The sequence below is a fragment of the Kogia breviceps genome, chromosome 9, assembly GCF_026419965.1.
Source record: "Kogia breviceps isolate mKogBre1 chromosome 9, mKogBre1 haplotype 1, whole genome shotgun sequence".
NCBI lineage: Eukaryota > Metazoa > Chordata > Mammalia > Artiodactyla > Physeteridae > Kogia > Kogia breviceps.
The window spans coordinates 45,921,535-45,947,444 of NC_081318.1; the positions used below are offsets into that span (position 1 = coordinate 45,921,535).

The following is a 25,910-nucleotide window of genomic DNA, read 5'->3' on the forward strand; positions in this document are numbered from 1 at the left end:
CAGGCCAAACCAGAAGCCCAGCCAGGGACACCAGTGGGCCAGAGGGCATGGTTCGTCTGCAGAGACGCTCGTTAGGTGACGACTTAGCCCACAGGTCTCCGGGGCTCTGGGGCCCCTCCACCCATCAGCAAGCCTGCCCCAGCCATGAGCCGGCCAGACCTCATGCTTCCTTTGTGGCAACAGAACAAATGAGGTTCGGCCCTCAGCATGGCTCTGACTCCTGTTTTATAGAAAGCCAACCATCAGAAATAACGAGTGCCCAGGGTCCCAGGCGGACCATATCAGAGGCTTGGCAAGGGGCTGGCACCGCAGGGAGCAAGGGAGAGATGCAGAGAAAAGGCAGCAGAGGCCCCACCAGCCTCCTTCCAGGCCTTGGCAGTCACGGCTCAGCTGGGAGGGGCTGCACAGCAGCACTCTGGGTCCACAGCACAGTCCTGGGCAGGCCCTTCGTGGAAGGGGCAGGGAGGTTCTGGACGCTTCTGCAGCAGTGCTGGCCCAGGTGCTGGCCCAGACTTGTCCCTGAGGCCCAGGGCTCAGCCGTCACCCCCAGTGATGTGTGCTGGAGCCATGGGGCTCACCCACATGGAGGGTCACAGGATAGGGTCTGAGCCATTCCAGTTCACCGATGCCCCCTTCCACCTAAGAGCAGAGGAACAGAGAAAGAGTTAGAGCTGCAGGGGCCCACACAGGAGCCAGCTCTTGTCCTCACTCACCAGAATTCCTCTCTCCGGGCCTTCGAGGATTTCAGGTTCCAACATGCCCACCTCACCCCTCCACACTCACAGACAAGCCTACACACCAGGCCCCTACAAAACAAATGCACCTAAACCCCTCAAATGAGGTGCCCGATCTACACGCATCTGAACCCAGCCACTTTCCAGGGTTGCCTGATGATGGCACATTAAAGGCACGTGCGAAGACCGAGATATGGAGACATCCTGGAGGGTTCAAGGCACGGAAGGGGGTCCAGTTGCTGGAGCCCATAAAGGTAGGCATAGGGAGCCAGCAGGAGTGGTACCACACGGGACCCAGGAGGTCTTGCAAAGGATTCTGGGCTTTGCTCTAAGAACCGCTAGTGAAGGGCTGTGAGCGGTTCAGTAAAGCACTGATTTGCCTTTTTAAAAAATTACTTTATGAAGCCTTAAGAAGCACTGAGTATAATTAAACAGGAGTCCAGGGTTAGACACAATTTAATAATAGTTCAATTCCAAAATTAAAGTTATTTCAGGTGAGACCAGCACTTGATTTTAATACATGGAACTCGTTTTCTAAAACAACTCAGAGGAATCATTTATAGCAGATGGAATATTTCAGAAAAATCTGGCATTAGGCGTATTATACGTAGACGTACATCCTAAGATTATACAAACTAGGAAATAGATGTCGCACGCCTTAACAGCAGTACCGGAGCACGGAGTTTGAGACTGGGGTTTAGAAACCTTTCCCCGGGTGTGTGGGGTTTGGAGAGGGAGCAGACGTTTTCAAAACCTGAAGTTTTCCTTCAGGACTGAAGTCAAAATTGTAACTGCCACAGACGAGGAAAATAGGGATGCTTTTACTTTACTTGTACATCTGCGTTAGAAAGTCCAGTACAGGCAGACCTCATTTTATTGGGCTTCACTTTATCGCTCTTCACAGATACTGTGTTGTTTTTTTTTTTTTTTTTACAAATTGAAGGTTTATGGCAACCATGTGTCAAGCAAGTCTATCGGTGCCATTTTTCCAACAGCATTTGTTCTCTCTATGTCACATTTGAGTCATTCTCGAAGCAGTTCAAATTTTTCCATTATTATTAAATTTGTTATGGTGATCTGTGATCAGTGATCTTTGATGTTATTATCGCAGACAGATTACAACTCACTGAAGGTTCGGATGACAGCATTTTTAGCAATATTTTCTAATTAAGATGTGTACATTGCTTTTTAGACATAATGCTATTGCATGCTTGATAGACTACAGGATAGTGTAAACATAACTCTCATATGCATTGGGAAACCAAAAATTTGTATGACTCGCTTTACTCTGGAACGAACCCACAATATCTCTGAGGTCTGCCTGTATCGCTGAGATTGGACCTGCTGCAAGAAGGGAGTGAACAGCTTCTCCCAAAGTAAGGCTGTTGCATTTCCCAATCTAATGCTTAGAAGCATCATGAAGTTTCAGTACTGGTTCGCCATAAAGCCAACGTTCTCCATCTTCATGAATAACCTAGACCCCCACTGAATCTCTCTCTATTCCTTCCTCAGGCTTCTGCTCTTTGTCTTTCTTCTCGCTTGTGCCTTGCTTCAATGGCCGCGTCAATGTCTCTGATTTTTAGGTCGAGAGAGACAGCCTTGCAGAGACAGTGGGATTCATACTCTGTTCTGTTCTTCCAACCTACTTTCCTCCTGATTACCAGCAACTTCTTGGTCTCTATAAAGACTGTATGACCCCCTGTTGAGTATTTTGCATATTTTACACCATTCCATTTCCCCTTCAAGTGAGCAAAAAGATCTGTCATTTGGAGAAGAAAAAATCTTAGTGGTAATTCTGTGCAGGAGTAGCATGGGAGACGATATTTGCGTATAGCTCGTCTTGCAACAATTGACATGTGCATTCTCTTCCTAGCTCCACCCACAGCGCTATAAGGACAAGCCTTCCATAACCACTGGGGAATGTAAGAATGTAACAGTTGTCATAGTCTAGACACAAGGCACAGCCCTGCCCTATGTTGTGCACGCCAATCAACATCCCAAGAAATTTTCATCTGGTCCATATATGAATGCTGGATTGCATCTTCTCGTTAAAACACTCAGCAAAAAAAGGCTGAGATGGGTGGATGATGGAAAAGTTGCTCAGCCACGAATGTTATACTGTTTCAAGAAACTAGTCCCTCTAAAACTAGTCCTCTGTTCTCTTCAGTGTCATTTGGCAGTGCCTCACGAGGCTGCAAGGTCTCACCCAAAATGCAGTTGTATGGCTTTTCGGCAACTGATCCTTTGCTTCCTGCATGAAAGTCTGAGAGCTACCATTTGACCACCTGAACCACTTGGTCCCTGGGATCCTTCTGGTCACAGATACTCAGAGGCAGGTCTGGATGTGCAAAAAGTTTGCATATATTTCTAGAAGGGGGCTTCTCTCAAGAGTAATTGTTGGAAGAACTACCTTAGTAAGATCCATTCCAAACCTAACCTGTGATAAGAAATGTGTGATAACCTCTAGTGCTCATCCATGGACCCTGCCTCTGCTACATCATCAGTCATATCACATGCATCGACATGGTCAGCATCACTTGTTCCACTGGATGTCGAAGAATTAAGTGATTCTTGGGAACCCGGGTGCTTTAGACTGTTTCCTGTGTGTCAGCACTGAGGCAGATCTAGAGGAATCTATTAGACGCTTTGGGGTTGAGCACTTTGATGGAATCCATCAGCATCATAGCATTCATCACTGCTCAAAGGAGAGATACTGGGATGGCAGGTATCTGGGAACAACTTGGCAACCCCGGGAGAAGTCAGGCTGCTCCTTGGTGGTGAGTGCCCACTGCCTGCACTTTTGGTGCTGGACCCTGATGATGTCTCAGGGTAGCCAATATAGGTTCAGCTGGTGGGGGAAGACACATGCAGCTCTGACTTGCACAAATGAGCAGGTTCGGGAGGTAAGGTGAGCTGGGAAGGCACTGAGATAACCACAGGTTCCAAGGGAGTAGGTGGACCTACAGCGTCTACCGGGTTAACAGCACTTTAGCAACCTGTACCAACGTAAGACAAAGCCTTAGTGATTCTACCGTGCAACCTGAGGTTTTCAGTTTTCTTGCTCTGTTCATCATTGTTGCGGTTTTGAAACACATCATTAAAAAGCTTTTACAGTAAGTCCCCTACATACGAACCTTCAAGTTGCGAACTTTCAAAGATGCAAACGTGCGTTCCACCCACGTCAGGCGTGAGTGAAACTGCTGCTTGCCCTCCGTCTCCTGTTGCTGACGATCCTTCAGCTCTACCATCTCCCCCCTCCTCTCCTCCTGCAGTCAGTAACTCGTCTTGCCTGTTCACTCGATGCCAGCCCCTGTGTGCCAGCTGTTGTACTGCACTACTGTACTTTTCAAGGTACTGTACTATAAGATTTAAAATGTTTTCTTTCTTTCTTTATTTTTTTTGCGGTACGCGGAGCTCTCATTGCCGTGGCCTCTCCCGTTGCAGAGCACAGGCTCCGGACGCGCAGGCTCAGCGGCCATGGTTCACGGGCCCAGCCGCTCCGCGGCATGTGGTATCTTCCCGGACCGGGGCACGAACCCGTTTCCCCTGCATCGGCAGGCGGACTCTCAACCACTGCGCCACCAGAGAAGCCCTTCTTTATTTTTGTATTTGTTTTTTATGTATTATTTGTATGAAAAGTATTATAAACCTATTACAGTACAGTACTATATAGTCGACTGTGTTAGTTGGGTACCTAGGCTAACTTCGTGGGACTTAACGAATGCGCTCTTGGAACGGAACTCGTTCGTATGTAGGGGACTTACTGTCCTGTTAAGATTTGTAGAGGAGTATCAGCCTCTGTAAGTTTCCTATCAAAATCTTAGACACTAGGGACACATCCTGAATCCAGACATCCAGGGGTGGCAGATGGAAGGAAGAGAGGGGAGTGACATTCCCACCCACAGCGTGGCTCCAGACAGGCACCAGGGACACAGGTTTGCAAAGGCCAAACTACTGCCCAGACCAGTTTGGATTCTTGCCCCGAGTCATGGAGAGAAGGAGGGGGAAGAGTCAGAAATAGACCAGACTTCCTGTAGCCCTATAAGATCCACCCTCAGCCTGGCCCCCAAGGCCCTTCCCTTATCGCTCTCCGCCCCTCTGCCCATGCTGACAGGCAGACAGAAGTTCCTCCTGTGAGCTCCCAATGTGACAAAATAGGGTTTGGCTTCAGTGCAGGGGTGAGTCATACTCATCTGCTGCTAGACGCCCAGGTCACAACAACAGTCACCGAGTCCTGAGGTCAGGCTGGGAGGTTTATGCTACCTGTGAGGCTTTTCACAGAGGTAACTAACCTACCCGATCCTGGACTACAGGTGCTGAGGCCGGGAGAGTATTAGAAACACAGAAAGAAGCAGTTCACAACTACAAGAGGAAATCAAAGCAGAGAGGTTTTGAAAGGGCTGAAATGCTGGGTTACTGTGCTTATTTAGGGGATGAATAGGAACCGTTTCTGAAAGTCTATGGATCAGTTACAAGGATGAAAAAGAACTCTGCATATGCAACTAGGGGCTGATAGAGAAAGGGGAGGGATGGAATGGACCGGTTTCTGAGTGCAGAGGGTCGTCAAGGCTCACTCAGCTATGCTGATGTGGAGGAGGCTGAGGGTGTGAGAGTTTAGAGCAGCGTTCCTCAACCTGGGCACAGCGGACATTTTGGTCTGGATAATTCTGTTGGGGTGGGGGGGAGGAGGGCTGTCTTGTGCATTGTAGGACATCTGGCAACCTCCCGCAAACGAGTGACAACCAAAAATGTCCCCAGACTTTGCCAAATATCCCCCGGGGTGCAAAATTGCCCCCAGTTGAGGACCACTGGCTTCGGGGTTGAGCTCAGCGAAGACGCCGTGGTCCCCAGAGCTGAGGTCAGCTCAGCGTCATGGGCAGGCCCATCTCTTGCCCACGACTGATTCCCTTTCTTCCCCAGCAGCCATCACTGCATCAGAGCAGCAGTTACCTGACTTCACAGATTTTCAACATGATGTCTTGCTGTATCAGCAAGGAGAAGAGGGCAGGCCTGGTTTTAAAGCCACCAGAGCTGACCAGTAGAAATACGCCCAAACACTCCTCTTACTCACTTTGGATTTCCAGACAAGTACCCTGTGCGCAAGTGTCCTGTCCTACGCACCAGCTGCTGGCAGTCAGGGCAACTACAGAATGAGCCCCAAGGCTGTCTCTCACCTGCGAACCTGGCCGGTGCTGCGCCCTCCACCTGGAAGGACCATCCTCCCTCTCCACCCCTCCTCCTTCAGGGTCAGATCCAGGAGCCCTCCTTCCAGAAATAGCCTCCCTCAGCACTGCTGTCAGGCTCTCCCCCGCCATGCTGTCATGGGGTCTCCCTCTCCTGCTAGACTGTGAGCCCCTAAAGGGCAGAGCTGGTCTCACTTGCCTCCATCCCCTCAATGACCTCTAGCTCCGTGCTGGGTTCCCAGGGATGCTGAGTGAACACACCCCCCTGTACACGCCCTGCCCCTCCTCAAGCCCAGGCACCAGAGGGAAAACCTGAGTCTCCATCACACTTCACTCTCCCTCCCCTTTGACCCCAGTGGTCACTGAGCCCTGTCCATGGCCCACCTCCACTCTCTCATCCCTTCCCCTCTGCCTCCTCCCATTCTTCCTCCTCCCCCCACTTGCCTGTGAGCCCCCTGAGGTCTCCAAAGGAGAGGGAATGCTTCTACATCTCCTCTCGACCTCATAACAGCTCAGGGAAGGCATTGTTTTACCCAATCGACAGATGGGGAAACTGAGGTCCAGACAGAGTCAGCCCTTCTAGAGGTCATGCCACCCGACGGCAGCAGAGCCAGGACTCAGCCGGGGTCTCCAGACTCCTGCTGGGGGCTCCGCCCCGTGTAGTGGCGTTGCACGTGCCATGAACAAGGAGCACCAGGGGCAGTTGTGCGTGTGGGCTGCAGGCAGGGGACTCACAAGAGGGGGTTGGGCAGTGGAAGCACCCAGGAGCCCTCCCTCAGTGGGTGAGAGGCACTGTGAAGAGGGCATCTAGGCAACAAGGGTGTCAGCAGAGGCGTGAAGGCTGCAGCGGACTCCTCAGGCGGGCGGGCGCGCAGGTGAGGGAGGTAGGTGCTCGGCTCCAGCCCCTCAAAGGCACCGTTCCCAGCTGAAATTACGTGTTCAATTTTCTGTCTGAGCCTCCAAACAGAAACATCGGTCGCCCAGGCCCAGGCCCCGGTTATGAGTTCTTTCCTCTTTTCTCTGGCCTGTTGACAACCGTTTCATTTTCTTCCATTCTAGTGAGGCTGGAAGCTTGAGAGAGGTCACTGTGTGTGTATTCTTTGGAAATGACCATAAATGAGTCTTTTTTTTTTTTTTTTTTTGCTGAGATGGTTAGAGAACAGAGGAGGGAGGAGGCTGGGGGACAGACACAAGCGAAAGTAACAGGAGCTTCTCTGAGGTCGAGGTACGCGTCACACCAGAGAGTGGAGACAGCACGGGGCCCGGGGATGGTTCAAATTAGGATGCTCTTCTCCAAAGGCAAAACTGGCAGTCTGGTCTTGTGCAATGTCACCGTGGCAACAAAGCCAGGTGGCGGGAAGTCACACTGCCTGCTCAGTGACCTTTCACTGGGCTGGGACAGCACCAGCCTAAGCTCCAGGCCCTGAACTGCTCTTGACTCGAGGTGTGGCCTGGCGTCAGACCTCCACTCTGGTGACCCCATCTGTAGAAGGAAGGGCCTTATCGGACGGTGTCCAAGGGTCTTTCTGTGGATCTCAAGCAGGTGGCCAGGTGGCCAGGGATGTGGCGTGCTCCATGTGGGGTAGCGTGAACGTCAGAGGTTCTTATGGGGCAACAGAGGTGGTTTTGAGGGCAGGTGGCACATGTCTCTCCCTGGATTAGAACAGAGTTGATTCTGAACTTGACTTCTATTCGGCTGTGAACCCTGAGAGCAAGAAGCGAGTCTTATCCAGCTGTTTCTTCCATGGAGTCCAGTCCAGGGGTTCCATGAGGTTGAAGTGATGAGAGGGAAACCCCGCCAGCCCGCAGGTTGGCCTACCCTGCCATGAGAGCTCGGCTGCCTTTCAGCGGGCGCTTGGACGCTGACTGGCCTTGAAAATGACCTAAGCTCGGGCCATACGCCCTTCCTGTCAAGGCAGCAGGACTTATCCCCCAAGAGGCAGGGCCCCAGCTTTAGCGGGTCTCACTAACCTTGAAGGCTACTTTCCCAAGTTTCTCCCTTTGAGCTTTTTGAGAATCTGGGATGAAAACAGTACGCAAAGCCTTTGTAATCCAACCCCTGGGAAGGATTCCAGGAGGCTGGGCCTGGTGTTTCCCATTACAGTGGGGTATGTTATCTGATGGGTACAGAGGGGGAAAACCTCTGCATTCCCGCTATGCACTCACCCATTCAGCTTTCTGGGAATGATGCTGGGAAAAGTCTTACCGTGTTAACTGCCCAGGTGGACCGAGCCATCAAGGTGAAGCAAGTGATGGCGGGGGGGGTAGAACTGGTTTCAGCAAAGTCCATGCAGGGGATGCAGCACTCAGACCTGGGGGGGCTGGGGGCAGGGGGCAGCCAGCAGAGCCAGGAAGAAAGTACCCCTGGTCTGGTATGTTACAGCAGACCAGATGCTGGAGGGTCAACACCTCACTTGACATCTGACTCTCACAAGGCAGCCAGGGACGGTGAGGCAGAGGTAGGCACCGCCCTCACCAGCCACCAGAACATCAGTTCTTACAGTGCCGTCCCAGGACAGCAGCACCAGGAGCACCTGGGAACTCTCGAGAAATGCAGATCCTCAGGCCCCATCCCAGACCTACTGAGCCAGAAGCCCCAGGGGTGGGACCCAGCAATCTGTGTTTTACCACACCCTCCAGTGGGGATGCCCGCTGAACCCTGATGATCATGCTCTAGGAAATCTTCCCAGTGGATGGCCGTAGACAAACACAGACGTGCTGGACCATTGACCCCCTCAGCCATCAGGGTCATTCTCAAGCACTTGCCAATTAGGGCTGAGCCCAAGAAGTCCAATCCCCGGGCCCCTGGGAGGTGCCTGGTGAGTCGAGTCCTGCAGCAGAAGCATTCTTGGGGAAAGAGGAGTTACTCCAGACGGGGGCAGGTAGAGAGGTCCGGGGCGGTGGGCCACCCTGGGGAGGGGCACAGAGACAGATGTAGGCCTTCAGCGAGCAGTCCCAGGGGTCCCCAGGGGGGTGGAGCCTGTGCCCAGGGTGCGGTCCAGAGCCCTGCTGGGCAGGTCCTCCTGCAGGAAGGATGCCCTGTGGCCTCCCACCCCGCCCTGCAGAAGGTGCCAAGGCCGGTGTCACCTCCTTCCCCCGTGCAGCCCTTCTCTCATCACTCTGAATGAGTGGCCCTTTGTACATGAAAGGAAAGCGACCTGCACGTGCCTTTAATCCTCCCGATGAAAGAAACGCCGGCACGTGACCCCACAGGAATGCTCCGTCCCTGCCCCAGTGGGCGGCAGGTGGACGGATGAGCAGGTGGACGCGTGGTGGGGCGTAAGGAGGATGTCACGACAGCTCCTCCACGTCCCCTCCCTGGGGACACAGTCCCTGGGGACTGTGTATGTGGAGTTCTCTTTCTCTCTTTGGCTCCATTCAAGGGCTCACTTGCCCACGGGTGGGCATTGGCCCTAGACTCCAGGGGAGCCCGCTGGATCGCAGGTGGTCAGAGCCGCAGGGCCCCAGCCATGGCCTACATCATCCACCCCAAACCCCACCATTTCACAAACAGGAAAACAGAGGTTCTGCCCGAGGTCACAGGGAGTCAGGAGTGGCTGAGATGTTAACGAGAGCGGTTCTCGGTGCTTGGTAATGTCCTGGGCGCTCTTCACAACAGCCATGTGAGCCAGGCACCGCCACTGCCCCCATTTTACAGATGACAAAGTGAGGTACAGACAGGACGGGTCCGATGGCTCCCAGCCAGAGAGCAGCAAGGCCAAGATTCAAACGCACGCTCACCACACTGACAAGTTCTAATGCTTCCCCACTGGAATCCACGTTTCCTCCCCCTGCGGTGCGGGGGAGCTGCCCCAGTCCTGGGCCTGGTCAGAGAACTCCTATTCACCTGCCTCCCCTGGCCTGAGCCTCAGCTTTCCTTAAAGACTGAGGGCTGGGTGAGACGAGCCAAGGACCCCCGCCGGCAACCCCACTGCCTCTGGGGCACCTCTACTCAGTGTTCAGAGGGCCACACCCGCACCCGCACCTGCAGAAGGGCCGGGGCTGCTCCTCCCACATGAGGGCCGCTGCTCCAGTAAGCCACCCCCGAGAACACCCTGGCCGTGCCGGGTCCTCCCGCCTTCCAATCCTACCCGAGCTCCACTGCCACCACCAGGTAACCTCACTCGCTCTTCCTCCTGTGGGCCTAACAGCACTCAGCACACCTGGCAGCTGCTGCCTGCAACGAGGGGAGCTCTCAAGAGGCACCAGCTCACCTCCACCCCCTGCCACGGGGCATCTCAGGGAGCTACCTGAAGACACGGCATCTCGCAAATCGCACACGTCTCCCTGGGCCATGGTGACCACAAAATGCCACATACAGACAAGCCCTAAGCACTGTGTCTTTGCAGTCTGCAGGGGTCCTACCAGCCCCTCACCACACCCCTCCGAGTTGGGACAATCCAGGAACCCATCCCCCTTCCCGCAGGCCACCCCCGACCACTGTTCCTCCCAGCCACTCAGGCAAGGCTCCAAAGCCAGAGATGGGCCTGACTCACCTGGTTCTGATGCACAGCTCCAGGGGAGGAACGAGGTCACTGTCTCCGTCCTCAGGGACGGGCTGGGTGGTGTCTGGAGAGCCGGGAGAGAGAGGTACACGCTCATCAGCCCAGGGCCCACGTTCACCCCGAGGTCAGCACCAACAAGCCTACTCCTGGGACCTGACTCTTCTGGTACCTGCCCCTCTTCTCTTCTTATTTGGACCCTCCCTGGTTCCTGCCCATCGGTTCTGACCTGGACACCACAGGTGTCCCTGCTCACTGGCCTCCCACCTCGAGTCTCCACCCCACCCTCCTGCCCCCTTTCAGCTCCCAGAATAATTCTTTCTAAAAACTTGTCTTAGCCCACCACTCCCCTGCTCCAAAAGCTTCCATGGCTCCCCACTGCCTGGAGAATAAAACCCAAACTTGTTGCCATGCTACTGTCTACCACGTAGTCTCAACCTCACCTTGTACCCTTAAGGCCATCAGTTTCTCAAGGCCCAGCTCTGGCCCCCTCCTGCAGGAGGACCTGCGCACACTCGCCCTCTGACCCCCCAGTCTGCATTGTTCTCTGACTGCCCTGACTGGGCGTGCTAAGGCCGGCGTCCCCGACCGGTCTGGAGGCCCCCCGGGGACGGACAGGGCAGGCGGGGAGGCGGCGCACCGATGGTCAGCCGAATCTGCTCCTGCTGGTTGGCCAGGCCGTCGTAGTAGTAGAGGTCAAAGAGCCTCTCGGTCCTCCAATCTCGCAGCAGCTCCAGCTGCAGGCTGAAGAGGACGCTGAAGTGGCTCTCACTGCACACCACCCAGATGGGGAACCTGGGGGTCTTCAGGAAGCAGCCGACCTGGACGAGGGAGAGGGAGCAGACAGAGGTACCTAATACCATGCGCCATCCCCAGGGAAGCGGGCCAGAGCATCTTCCGCCCAACCCCAGGCCCGGGCTGACCTCAGCGAGGCCCCGTTGGGGAATCCCAGACCACGTGTGAGGCTGGGGCCCCGTGTGCGGCTCACTGACACAGAACTGCCCCCGCCCGCTCAGCGCGCTGCTCCCAGGGCCTTTGCTCCACAGGCGGTCACGTGGACATACCCTGGCCTGAAAGCCGGGCGTCGCCCCCCCGCCCCCCCGCTTCATCTCCCACATCCAGCTGGTATGTGGTGCTTGCCCACCCTGCCTCCGACAGCTCTCCATGCCCAGCCTCTCCTCCCCAAGCAATGACCTCCTAACCGGCTCTTCCATAACCTCCCCTCCCCAGCCATAGCCACACAGAACCTCTCACCGGTCCTCAAACTAATCCAGCACGGCAGGCCTCATGCCTGTGCGTTCACTGTTCACCCATCCACCTCTCCTCTCCTCGGGATCCTGCATCGCCCAGATTACCCAGTCGGAGAGCACGCATCATGTCCTGCTTCTAGTCCTAGGTACTAGGTGCTAGGTACCCACCCTCCTCTGCTGTAGCGCATCACTCTGCCTCACGATAAACATGTGTGCCTGCCTCTGGCACGGACTACACCCTCAGACCAGAGCAGGGGGTGTAAGTCAACATAAGCAAATGTTTGACGACTGAAGGTCCTCGCAAATGGAGCAGAACTGGAGCTAGGACTTTAGCTTGAAGACAGGTGGGGCTGGAGCCACAGGGGGAAAGGAGGGAGGGCCTCTGGGTGAGCAGTCTGTGGGTGATGCCAGAACAAATGTCCAGAGACATTCAGGAAAAAAGCAGGGCATCAGGAAAGAGCAGGGGAAGGGGAGGATAAAGAGCTGGAACTTCCTTCTGAGGACGGAGTCCTTTGGAAAGTTCCCAGCAGAGGACTTTCATGGTAGAGGGGTGTTGGGAGAAGGCAGATGCACAGGATCAGCATCGGGGCCTTCCTGTGGTTCTGCCTGCAGAAGAGAGGGGCATGGCCGGGCCCTCCGAAGGCCTGCTCAGATGCCTGGCTGGTCTGCCCCTCGATGGCTAGACCTCGACGCACTCTCTCGCTGTCACCTGTGACTCCCCACCCCGGGCCCTAGTTTATTCATTTCTGTACGTGCAGTGGGCCAGGCTGATTCGGCCTAATCCCCACCAGCCCCAAGGAGATGTTTGCATGCTCAGGTATTTACAGCCGCAGCCTGTGGATTAAGGAAAGAATGGGAATTATTTTTCCAGTGGGGAGATGGGCATACTTTCTCCGGGGCCCGTCACAGACGAGTGGCCGGCCAGTCTTCCTCGGGCCTCTCAGAGCCCACTTGGAGCTGGGGTGTCCCAGACAAAGGGGCTGTGCTCCGGGGAAATGCTTGCTCGTGAACCTCCTACAGAGGGTAGCAGGGTGAACTTCACAAAGTGTTCACTGCCTCATTGTCCAAGTCCCCCACCCGCCCCCTCCACCTGGCCCCTTGGGCCCTCACCCCAGCCCCCTGTGAACATTAAAGTGTGACTCGCTCCTTGGTGGAAACGGGGGCGGGGGAGAGGTGGAATTAGTTGTCTTAAACAATGTGGCTGGACGTGCCTAAACCCCACTGCAAACTTGGCCTCCATTCTAGGTTAAAATTCCAGGCTTTTCTTTGTTTTTTGTTTTGTTTTGTTTTGTTTTGTTTTTTGCGGTATGCGGGCCTCTCACCGCGGTGGCCTCTCCTGTTGCGGAGCACAGGCTCCGGACGCTCAGGCTCAGCGGCCATGGCTCACGGGCCCAGCCGCTCTGCGGCACGTGGGATCTTCCCGGACCGGGGCACGAACCCGTGTCCCCTGCATCAGCAGGCGGACTCTCAACCACTGCGTCACCAGGGAAGCCCCCAGGCTTTTCTGGTGAGGGCATCACCTCAAACAGGGAGCCTTGAAGACTGGGAAGCCAGCGCTCATTCACTGCAGGAAAAAAGAGCCATGCAGCCCACCAGGAACAGGCATCTGCAGAAACAGCCACCCTGAATTTTCCAGCAGAGGGACAAAAGGGCAGCTTGCCATTTAAGCAACAGTCAAAAGATTAAGGGCAAAAAAAAGCTGCCCGGGGAGTTTATAAATGAGTTTTCTCATTCAGGAGCCCTTCCCAATTGGGTGACATTTTCCAAAGATGAAATTCACTTCCTTTGGATTCTGGGGTAGCTGACCAAAGGCCTGGGGCGAGGAAGGAGGGTGGGTGGGCACATCTCCTCCAGCACAGCCTCTCTCCTGGTGGGTGAATGTGCAGCACAATCAGGGATTAAGGTGACCCTTGAACATCGTGGGTTTGAACCGTGTGGGTTCACTTATACACGAATATTTTTCAACAGTAACTACTACAGTACTATGCGGTCCATGGTTGGTTGAATCTTTGGATGCAGAAGAACGCGGATACAGAGGACTGACCATGAATTATATACAGATTAATGCCCGTGCTGCTCAAGGGTCAGCTTGTACTTTTACCTGGATTCTTAACATCTTTTGCAGGAGTGAGGTGTGTGAATGCCCCCAAACCATCCATGAACTGCCAGCTTCTAAGCCCTAATTTATTTATTTATTTATTTTTAAATTTTTTTTGTGGTACGCGGGCCTCTCACTGTTGTGGCCTCTCCCATTGCTGAGCACAGGCTCCGGATGCGCAGGCTCAGGGGCCATGGCTCACGGGCCCAGCCGCTCCGCGGCATGTGGGATCTTCCCGGACCGGGGCACGAACCCGTGTGCCCTGCATCGGCAGGTGGATTCTCAACCACTGCGCCACCAGGGAAGCCCCTAAGCCCTAATTTAAAAGGACCAACATTTGATTGCTGGCAGAGTGACAGTCTGTCATCTCCAAGGATGACATCCATTCAACATGAGTTATATTTTGGTCCCAGGGACCGTGTGAGACAATGGGTCAGTGGTGAAGTACCCTGGAACAGCCTGTCCTTATGGGGTTAGCCGCTGAATGAGGAGGAGACAGTACACAAAGAATCACACAGACACATTCGCACCACACGTCACTGAATCTAAGATGCCCTCAGAGTCACCATTATTTTTTGTATCACTAAGAAAGGACGCAGGCTGGCAATGAAGGCCTGACACATCATCGACTGCCATAATGCATCAAAATCTCAGAAATGTTCAAATGTGGGGGCAAGTTTGCATCTCCAAAGCAATGAAATGGGATACGTAAAACCAGGAGGAGGCCTGTGAAGGAGAGAACTAACATTCTGTGATGGAGGATGAGGAGGTGAGCAGGGGACCACGAGAGCAGACCTCTATTTAGACAGAGTGATGAGGTCAGGAAAGGCTTCCCTTAGGAAGTGACAGTGAAGTCAAAACGTGAAGGGAGGGAAAAGCAGGGACAGGATGCAGGGCCTTGTAGGTCATGGGAAGGTCTGGATTGTAGTCTCTGTATTAGTTTGCTAGAGCTGAGTAACAAAGTCCCACAGACTGGGCAGCTCAAACAACAGAAATTTATTTCCTCACATTTCTGGGGGCTGGAGGTCCCAGATCAAGATGTCGGCAGGGTTGGTTTCTTCTGAGGCCCCTCTCCTTGGCTTGTAGATGCACATCTTCTCCCTGTGTCTTCGTGTGGCCTTCCCTCTGTGTGTGCCTGTGTCCTAACCTCTTCTTATAAGGACACCCGTCCGCTGGATTTGGGCCCAACCATATGACCTTCTTTTACCTTAGTTACCTCTTTAATGGCCTTATCTCCAAATACAGTCACACTTCAAGGTACTGGGGGCTAGGGTTTCAGCAAATGAATGTTGGGTCAGGGGAGTGGGGGAAACGGTACAATTCAGCCCATAACAATCTCAGAGGACTGGGAATGCACAGAAGGTTGTTAAGCAAAGGGATGAGGCGACTGATCTACTCTTTTACAGGTCACACTGGCTTCAGTGAAGGAACAGGATTGGAAGGAGGTGGGGACAGGAGCCAGAGGCCAGCTGGGCCATCACAAGTGTCCAGAACAGCGATGCTGGCGGCTCGGATAACGGTGAAAGTGGACAGACTTGAGATACAACTTCGGGAAGGAGCCCCACGACCTCTTGATGGATTGAATGCGCTCCTGGTTTGAGTAACTGGGTAGATGGTGCTGTTTGCAGAGCTGGACAAATGGGAGGAGGAGGGTGGTGCTTACAGAGCTCTCCCTGCCAAGCTCAGCCTTTGCCCAGGTCCCTTCCTGAAGGCATCAGTGAATGTGACCTAGTGGTCGTGGGGAAGCCCTGAAGTTAAACTCCCTGTGCCTTGCTGTCCTGCCCTGGCCTCTCAGTCCCCCATCACCACTGCCACCACAAGCCAGGAGGGGCTGGTCTTTCCACTGCAGCCTGCAGTGCAGCCCATCCTCACTTTGTGCTCTGGGATGGAGGGGGTGAGGGGGAAGTCATATGGGCAAGGCAAGGCCAGCCCAGTGGGTCACCGATAGCAGATTGGGTCCCGTAGGACACAGCCATGCTGGGGCGGGGGGCTGGTTACTTACGGCAGGGGTGCATCTCTTGGCCCAGAGTTGCCTCTGCTTTCCCTGGGCACAGCCGGAATGTGGGTCACCTGACAAGCTCGCTGATAGGCAGGACCTATCACCCTCCCACACACATACTCGTGAGGGCCCCAGAACCCTGGCTCCCAGCCAGAGGCCGCACCGAGAAGCCCGGAGATGGGCTGTGAGTGAAGGCGGGCCTGGTTCTGCCGTCTACATGAAAGAAAGGCTTCAGCGTTATCAGAACAGCCCTGCTGTGGATTGCCATGCCCAGGCGGCCCCAGACACCAGATCTCCCCCAGTGACCATGTCTGTACTGCCAGGTGGAAGAAGACCAGGCCAGGCTGAGAGGGGGCCCCTGCTCTGGGGCCAGGTCTGGGCCTGGAGGCTAAACCTCCTTGGATTCCCTCTCTGTCTGGCGTGGCTAATCATGAAAGCCGCAAGGAACTCAGTGACCAAAGGGATAGTGGATGGAGTTACAGGCAAGGAAAGTGCTTTGTCTAACTGCCAGGTCTCTGCCTTCTCCTTCAGAGGCCCAGCCTTCAGTGAGCTCTGGAGAGTAGGAGAGGAGGCCCTGGGGTCCTTCTTTAGCGACGTTGCAGTCCCAAGGCAGAGGAGCAAACCATCCCTTGCTGCAGTGAGATAAAACACCCAGTCTTCGAGGAAGCAAACAATAGCAAAGCGGGGCAAGGGTGGGGGGGGGGGTTGGGGGAGGGAGTAGGCTATGTGGATTCAAGGATCATTGTAGGACCTGAATTTATGCAATCGGCATTTTGTTCCGAGGACAGGATGAAGCCCAACTGCTGTTCCCATCAATTACCCTCAACAGACGGAAGGAAAATAGTTTACATTTTGACCAATGCCCTCCACACGAGAGTGAAACCAGGGCTCATGGGAAGCCGGGGGATTCTGTGAGCCCAGGCAAGGTTAACTCTCAGCCCGTGGAATTTTGGCCTGAATGCCTTCCGAGCCCACCCAGGATCTGATGCTCAGGGTTCCCGGTGCTTCTCACGGGCCACGTGGCTACATTCCTGGGCTCCCTCCTGACACCAGCACATCTGGGAAGGAGTCACCGTCACTCTTTTCTCCCCAAGTCTTTGGAACCCACAAGGCTGCTTCCTGTCCGTGGGGGTAGGGTGTCACCCAGAGGCGGAATCTGGGCACGGGGTCACCTGAACAACGGCGTTCAACGGGACAGCACACCCAAACGTGTGATCATGCAGGAAGGACATGGTGAAACTGAACCGCCCGGCATATCCATCCACCTAGCATACTCTGAGTATCCCTTTGGGTCAGTCTCTGCATCCCTGGTTCTGGGGATGTAAGATGAATGGGGCCTCATCCTGACCCTCCAAGAATCTTTGCTGGGCCGGTGACCAGAGAAAGACCTCCTGTTACCCCTCAGGACAACCCTTTGAGGTAATCGACCACAGAATAATGTCTTCCCTGGAGACATGAAAACCGAGGCTCAGAGAAGGTTCAGCAGTGGGCTGGGACAGGAACACAGGGCCCAGTGGTCCCCTGCCCATATTACCCAGAGATACTGTCACCCTACCCCATGCCCAGCTTCACCTGGGGTCCAGCCCTTTCTAAGACCCTGGCTGCAGTGAGAGAAAAGGTAGAGGGACCAATACACTTGCAAACAGACTGAGTGAGGCCTATTATGGGTTGAGTTGTGTGTCCCCCCCCCCTCCAAAAGATCTGTTGAAGTTCTAGTCCCCAGTACCTCAGAATGTGGTCTTATTTGGATATAGGGTTGTTGCAGATGTAATTAGTTAAGACGAGGTTAGCGGGGTAGGGTGGGCCCGCAATCCACATGACTGACGTCCTTATGAGAAAAGGAGACACAGAGGGAGAAGATGGCCATGTGACACCAGAAGCAGAGACTGGAGTGATGCAGCCACAAGCCAAGGGGTCACCAGGGATTGCTGGAAAACATCAAAAGCTAGAAGGGACAAGGAAGGCTTATTCTCCCTGTGGGTTTCAGGAGGACTGTTGCCCTGCCCACACCTTGATTTTAGACTTCCGTTAGGAGACATTCGGCTCCAGAACTATGAAACAACACGTTTCTGTGGTCTTAAGCCACCCAGTTTGTGGTGCTTTGTTGAGACAGCCGTAGGAAACTAACACGAGGCCCAAGACCTCAGGCCCTTGTCCCTGGGGAAGACCCCCTGGCCAACACACACACACACACACACACACACACACACACACAAACACACACACAACTGTGGCCGCTCTAATGCACGAGCACACTGTAAATCCCTAGAAGTCCCTTTCATGGTATCAGCTGGCTCTGGGAGTGAACTACATGCTTGTACCGGCTGGCGGCAAAACTGCAGTTTTCCCATACGTTCCGTGATTGAGACTGGACCCGGCTCCAGGAACTGGAGCCAACTCTCCTTCTCCTCCCTCCCTCCTGTTGGTCCCAGGGAGCCAGGCTCTTGGGTCTCTGGAGGCCTGAGGGCTCGGTACCTGGCACATGCTGTAGTGTTCAAAGAGGGACAGGAAGCCGATGTCGCTGCGTGCGGCGATGCCTTTGAGGAGCGTGATGTTCCCGTTCCCAGAATCGAGCTCAACCACGTCGTTGAAAACATTGGACACGGCTTTCCCGGTCAGGAGCAGATTGACAAGTTCCTGTTGATGAGAGAAAAGGGAAAGGCTTGTCAAGGGGAGATGGGGAACAAGAGAAAAAGGGCGGAAAAGGAAGGAAGAAAGCAAGGAGGGCGAGAGACCGAAATCAGAGGGGGCTGTGACTTCAGCGTTCCCACAGCCCTCAGGGAAGCTGCCAGATCTGCTCATCAAAGTGACTCTGGGAACTCATCGATCCTTATTCCACAAGCATTCACTGGGCGCCAACTGTGTGCCCAGGACCCTGTGTGTGGGTTGGCTGGGGGTGGGGGGTGGGTCCCGCTGGTGGGAAAGAGTGGCTCCTGACCTCGGGCGTCCGGGTCTAGAGGGGGGACCAGTGTGGGCCTGCACGCCTGAAGCACAATGTAGGATGTGTCTGGGGCTATAACAATGTGTGCACAGAGCACTCGTGGCCCACACGGACACAGGACCGCATGACTGAGTCGGAGCCGCTTTGTGGAGAAGCGGCATTTGGGTGGGTCTTGAAGTCTTGGATATTTTTTTAGTAAGCTTTTTGATTTTGAAATAATTTTAGAGTCAAAAGAAGTTGCAAAAATAGTACAGAGAGTTCCTGTGCACCCTTCACCCAGCTTCCCCCAACGATAACATCTTACATAACCAGGGCGCATTATCAATGCCAGGAAGCTGACAATGGGGTGACACCAATAACTCAGCTCCAGGCCGTATTGGGATTTCACCAGTGAGGGCGGTGTCTTCAAGGGGCGGGGGGGAAGGAAAGGAGAGGATAGCAGGGGCAGGGAGGAGAAGGCAGGCAGGCCCCAGCCTGGGTTCCCGCTCCGTCTCTGCCTCTGTTGGCTGCATGGCTGCACAACTCATGCCTCGCACCCGACAGGCCAGCAAGCCTGCCAACCCCAGAATCAGGAGACTGTGGAGCTCTGACTCTCTGGCCATCTCCTTTAGCCAGTGCCTCCGGCACTGGGTTGGCTGCAAGGGCCCTTCCTCAAGCAGAGCATCCAGGGCTCCAAGAATGCGGAAACAGGCTCGCAGCTGGGAGAGGATTTGCCCAGGCCACACAGCTGCTTAGTGACAGAGCCGGACTCCCACCCTCACTTTCCGGCTCCCTTTCTGGTGTCCCTTCCCTCTACCCTCACCTGTTACCCTCGGGGTACCACCTGGCCAGCCAAAGATTCAAAACGGAGGGCAACCGCTAAGTACCCGCTGCCCTGCTAAGGAAGGACACACGCAAGCCCAGCCTTAGCGCTGGGGCAGGAGCTTCTGTCTAAGTCCTTCTGCCAGGGCTGGCGCGTGCGTGAGGCCAGCCCGCAGGAATCTCCTCCATGGTACGTGGGAATGGCCATAATAGCCCTTGCCCATCATAAACTCTGGAAGGCAGAGTTCACAGGAGTGTTTTCCCTGGAATTGTGAGAGTGATGTGCAGGTTAATAAATCCCTCCGTCAACACCAGGATCCCTGCCCCAGAGGTAGTAAAAGAGGTCCCTCTGATGGCCGCAGAGGGGCCCTCGTTGGAGGGAGATACCGAGGGGCCCTCATTGTGTTCTTGCAGAGGAAACGAGAAAGAATTTGGAGGAAATGTCTGCTTTGAGATACTGCACCTCAGGGCCAGCAGCTGCCTAAGAAAGGCATGGCCTTCTTCAGACACATTCAAGTGCTCCCAACGGGTTTTCAAGGGGGGGAGAAAAGGTCCTGCTCCCCATCTGGGGTGTGTCTCAAAACCTTCCTCAGAGCAGGAAGCCTCCTCAAAATGGGGGAGAAATAGTGACAGGACGCTCCCTGCCCCGAGACTCAAAATCACACAGTGGCAAAGCTTAGCGGTCATCTGGTTCCTCACTACTCAAAGTGTAGTCCGTGGACCAGCAGCATCACCCTTCCTGGAAGCCTGTTAGAAATTCAAACCCTCAGGCCCGAGCCCGGGCCCACTGAATCTGAGCCGGCTCTTCAGAAAGACTCTGCGGGACTCGTGTGCACATCAGAGTTTAAGAAGCACCGATCTAGTCCAAATGCTTCATATTCTACAGATGAGGAGACCGAGGTTCAGGGAGGGGAAGAAAATCGCTCCAGCTCACGCCGCAAGTGAAACTGCCAACACAGCTCAGCATCCAGCCCCAGACTCTGTTCTGCATCCTCTGTACGCTGCTTAACTGCCCACCCCTGGGTCACCTTGCTCTCTGACAGCGTGTCAGGAAGCTCCCACGGGGAGGACAGGCACCCAGAGCAGGACCTGGACCACCACTGGCCGTCGCTCAGCCCGAAACCTCTCTCTGGGGGGTAAGCAGCAGCCCACCTCACATCTCCTTGGGTGCCTTGGACAAACTACAGGCCCCAAGCTGGCCCTTGCACGGTGCCCAGGTATGTTTTCGGGACTGGCACAAGTGAGCCAGGACCCTAGCACAACTGGGTCCTCAGCTGGGCCCAGCAGCCAGAGCAGCTCCGCTCAGCCTGTCTGTGCTACACACGCCACCCCCAGATGCACTGAGGGTCAGATTTAACTGTGGCACGGTGGCCACTCAGGAGGCCTTGCCATGCAGAGAAGGGCTCAGACAGCAGACATGTGCAGCATTTGGCTCCCAGTCCTGACACTCGCTGATGGGATCTGAAACAGATCCCTTTCCTCGTGTCACCGGGTGACTGGGAGGGTTGATGACAAGCAGTTGTGCTACGGGACCCCCTGCCCTCCCCGAAGCCACTGGAGGGCCCCTTTGTGAAGATGCAGAGGGGTGGGTCGTCATAAAGGCAATGTGCTATACAAACGTAGGGTGCCATGGCCGTCGTCCCCCCAGCTGGGCCTCGGGCTCCCAGCCTATGCCGGGGCTCCGGGCTGGGCAGCACCTGGCTCTGCCTCTCTTGCACCTCCTGCAGCTCCGGGCACACAGATCGGGTACAGCAAACTCCAGAAACAGAAGTTAACCTGAGTTCCCTTTCTAGGTCTCCGCAAGGAAGAAGCCCAGCAGAGGCGGAACACGAAAGCTGCTTGGGGAGTCCTGGCAGGGGCAAAGACAGAAGGCAAGAGGAAGGGAAAGAACCGCCTGACCGCCCCACACCCCACTGTGGCCCTGACCTGCGTGCAGTATCCGTGTGCTCCAATCAGGTGGCTGGTGGGGACGTCGAAGTCCTGGCGGACACTGGAGAGCAAGAAGAAAGGGCTGTTAGCACACCTCTGCCTGACTCAGGATGCCGGGCAAACCTTGAGGGTGGCCAGGGCCTCCCCTTGGGTTCCAGGCTGAGGCCCCGAATTCCGGATTTGGCGGGAACCTGAGCCTCTGTGCTCTGTGCCCTCCCCGGGGCTGGAGCCCGGGGCTCACCCTGCTGTGGGCAGCGGCCTCCACTCTGGCCTGCAGAGGGCCACCAGGCCCTCGGCAGACACCAGAGGTTCGTGATGGAAGCGTGTCACAGCAGAAAGGGCCCTGGGTTTGGAATCCACGTCCTACATTCACACTCCTACTGTCGCTTACTAAGGGTGGGGACTGGGACATCCCCCCTGCCATCTCCAGTCCTCGGTCTGCAAGTCAGTTAAATGGGGCGAACGTCCTCTAACGCCTCCTTGAGTCCTAAAACAATAGCTGCCACCACCTGGGCATAGACCCTGTACCGAGTACAGGGCCGAGTACAACTATTATTCCCTAAACCCTGAGAGAAAAACCAAGGCTCAGAGAAGAATTGACGTGCCCAGGGCACTCAGCTCGTGGGCGATGGAGCTGGCGGGGGACCTAGCTGCCAGTCTCCGAGGCCTGTGTTCCCCCCCACCCTAGATCACCTCTGTGGCTCCACCTTCAGAATGGGGTCCCCCTAAGGGCACGAGGTGAAAAGCCCCTTTGCCAAAAGAAACCCCACCAAACTGAAAGAAAGAGATTTCTAGGGCTGTATGCTACTGGGGGCCAGAACGGTGCAGAGTGTCAGGTCAGCACCAGGAGGCAAGCCCCCTGCCCCCAAATCTCAAAACCATCCTACCGTCTAGAAAGCCCACCATTAGGACATTATTATTCCTTTTACCCCAAAGTAAATCCCTCGGGAGACCAAGCATTGTTGAACAGAGCCGTGGGACAGACAGGTAACAGGAAAGGAGCTCCCACCTACAGACCGCACTCAGAGGACAGCATTTCAAACCTCCAGCCACCCAGTGAAGTAGGAATTACTTTATTTTACAGACATGGAAAGAAGCTCAGAGAGGTAACGCCAGGGGGGTGATGTGAGGCCAGGGAGCTGGCTCCCCGGACTGCTGCCCACCCAGCACGTGCTACATCCGCAACCCCAAAGAGAGCGCCGAGGGGTGGCCCAGAGGTAGGAAGAGGCAAGCAATCATGACGTTTGTGTTGCCTTTTAGTGGAAGAGGAGAAAACCCTGGCCTCACTTTTATGCTTTAAATCTCAATCTGCCATAATTCCACAAACCTAAAACATGCACTCTGGTCCCAGACGAGCTTAGAAACTCAAGCTCCATGACTCCATAGCAGAAATGCTTTCTTGTGGATTTTACTAACTGTGGCCGAACAGGGACGGTCTGTGGTCCACACGAGAAGACGGGCTGGGTTGACACTGCAGGGCCCAGCTGAGAACCACGGAGGCCAGGGGTTCTCAGGAAGGGCCTTGGAGGCTGGCCTGCCAGAAACCACCCAGCGGGCCTGGGAAGGGGCCAGCTGGGGGGCCGGGGGACAAATGGACGACGCCGGCGTGTGGCTGGCACTGGCTTGGGCAGAGGAATGGATGGAAACGGTCCCTGCGGCACATATACAGGCATCTTCTGAAGGGAAGAAAATAGCCTCCGAGGAGCCCTGGGTGGACTGATAAGGATCGCTGGCCCCATGCCACCCCGAAGCTTCCAGAAGCAGTCTGATCTTCTCACAGCCTCGTGTTCACCCAGCGGGCTCGAGCGCCTGCGTCAGCTGAGAGCAGAGGGATGGGCAGAAAAGACAATAGAAGGAAACGGTAATTGCATCCTTAGGTGCAAACACGATGGGAAATTCAGAATTAGGCTCAGATCTTGAAAAGGAGCAACATCTGTATTTCATACTAGGGCATTTGGGAGACGCCAAGGAGCGGCTTACGGCTTAAGAGATTTACAACTCCGGCAAATCTAGATGCCCAGACCTCGCTCTAGGGGAAATCCCTGGAGAGCTGAGTATGAGGAGTCCCGCAGCAAAGAAACAGCGGCTTCTGCTCTGCCTCAGAGGAGGCGATTCAGACGGCAGGGCCATCACCAGACCAGAGTTCTAGCCCCGTCTTGCCGTGTGGCCACACAGACCTCTCCCCTCTGGGGCTCAGTCTCCCCTTCTGCAACATGAGGGACTTGCACAGGGGCAGGCAGTGTCCTGGGGGCAGGGGCGGAATCCATGGAGGGGCCGCCTGAGCTCTAAGGTTCCTACTTTCTGGGCTTCTGAGCTACAGGCTGTGATGGGCCCTTCCCTGGGACTGACCATTCCAGTCTAAAGAGCCGCTTATTCCTTCCACGGTCCTCCTGGGAGCTGGACAACACGGGGCCGCAGAAGAGTTCTGCATAGCCCGAGGACCCAGGCACCAGGCTGGGTGAGGGAGAGCCAGGGCCTGATGAAGTCTGCCCCCTGAGGCTGTCCTGCACTGGGGAATGCTTTAGGGAACAGGAGCTTGTCTGGATTTTAGATTGCAAGAAGCACAGAGTAGGGGGAGCCTGAGTGGGCTTGCCCAGGGCATGGAAACGTACGAGGAAGGGCTTGGCCCTGGCTGCCCTGCCGCCAGCCTCCTCAGCATTCTGGAAGCCGAGGGCCAGAACCTGGAACAACTGGACATCCTGGGGGTGTCCAGTCCACCCACTGACAGAGGAAGGGGCTCTGCCCAGGATGCCAGCAAGGACGGCTTCTCCCAGCTCTGCCCCCATCGGGAGGTCCCAGAGACACTGCACTGCACCAAGAAACGGAACAAAGAGGGCATCAGGGCTGGCAGAGCCTCCGGGGCCCAGCATTTTGCAGATGGGAGAGTGGATGGCTAGAGAAAGGACACAGCTGGCCCAGGGCTGGTGACGGGTGCCAGCCCACATTCAGGCTGAAGCCGGTCCTAGAACTCCACTGCCTGTCCAGCCCGCCCTCTGGCACAGGTGCCACTGAGCAGGGCTCAGAGGGGCAGAGGTTCTGCCACTGAGCAGCTTATAGCACCCGAGCCTCGGATCTGCAGACTCTGCGGTCTCAGACGCTTTCGGGGACACTGTCCTCCCTAAAGTCTTGTGAGGTCAGTGGGCAAGAGCGGCCATCTCTGTTCTACTGATGGGGAAACTGAGGCCCAGAAAGGAGAAGGGACTTGTGGCCACACAGAGTCAGGGACTGTGTCCCTGGCACCAACATCACACTGTCTAGGGTGGCCTGAAACACGTGATAGTCAACCCGGCCGTCCAGCTCTAGGCAGGTCCCTGAGCCCTGAAGCCCCACTCCTGGTCCCCACCCTCCCCGGCTGGGACACAGCTTGTCCCTTCCTTCTAAAGCTTCCCCAACACACGACTGAACATATGAATCTGGGCATTTTGTGCAGAAGTTTCTGAAAAAGAAGGAAAATATGTCCAAGTGGCCTAGATATATGGTTCTGGTCTACAGCCCAAATTCACCTAAAATCAGTGTCCACAAGAGGAGGGGTCAATGGCCAGCTCAGTCCTGGACTTGGCTGAGTGACCTGGGGCAAGTCAATGCCTCGCTCTCAGCCTGTGTCTTCATTTATAAAACCAGAGACCTGGAGCAAGGGGTCTCCGGGGACCTTCCAGGATGTGAACAAGTGTGCCTGGTCCACCACTCTGATATTTAAAACATCATGCCTAAAATAGTTGGTAATTAACCGGGGAGGACCCAACCAGCCACCTCCCCTCCACCTGACCTCTAGGGCACCAGGCCCGGGGCACCACCACATTCCACTGGGTCAGCTCCTGCCTGTCTCTCCCAGGACACCTTCCCTCAGAGACTGCACCTTCCACTGCACTCCCTGCCACCTGCAGCAGCCTCCACAAACAATCACCCATTGTTTGGTGGGACTTCTACTGACTCTCGAGGACAATATCAACAGGGAAAGGACAGCTGTGGAACAACTAAGAGAACGTGGGCTCTGAAGCCAGGGAGCCTGGGATTCAAATCCAGCTGCTGCCGCTTACCGGTTGCTCACGTCTCTGAGCCTCAGTTTCCCCACCTGTAAAATGGGTATGAAGACACCTCCTTCTATTACAGATTGCTGTGAGAACTGAATGAGATGAACTATATAAAGCATGTGACATTCGGTAAATGTCACTTCCTTTTTCCTGCGATACCAGCAATAACAACAACAACAACAACAAAACAATGACTGAGAGGTCATGGTTCCTGCCACCTCCACTATTCGTATCACGGCCAAAAACCCAGAATAAACGGAGTCTCCGCTCCCAGAGATTGAACTGTGGCCATGAGTATCTGAAAAAGATTTGGATGTGGCGGATATTGACTGTTTTCTCAGAAACGTTGACAGGGAATGGACAATGAGTCAGAACACCTGGGTGTCAGGCCCCCTCTGCCACCTGCTCCGTGTGACCTTTGGCAAATTGCTTTCTACCTCTG

The 25,910-nt window shown here is 55.0% G+C and overlaps 1 protein-coding gene and 1 pseudogene across 1 annotated transcript in view; both read right to left on the reverse strand.

Moving 5' to 3' along the window:
• Positions 1–208: 208 nt before the first annotated feature.
• MINDY4 (MINDY lysine 48 deubiquitinase 4) overlaps positions 209–25,910 on the reverse strand; it is a 116,010-nt gene continuing 90,308 nt past the window's right edge. Inside the window, exons 14-18 of the mRNA XM_059073570.2 lie at positions 21,435–21,498; positions 18,242–18,403; positions 11,060–11,240; positions 10,414–10,486; positions 209–639 (exon numbers count right to left, since the gene is read on the reverse strand). Of these exons, the coding sequence (XP_058929553.1) occupies positions 591–639; positions 10,414–10,486; positions 11,060–11,240; positions 18,242–18,403; positions 21,435–21,498 (529 nt within the window). The 3' untranslated portion in view covers positions 209–590. The remainder of the gene's footprint in view (positions 640–10,413; positions 10,487–11,059; positions 11,241–18,241; positions 18,404–21,434; positions 21,499–25,910) is intronic.
• Positions 2,064–3,851, reverse strand: LOC131762211 (oxysterol-binding protein-related protein 9 pseudogene; annotated as a pseudogene).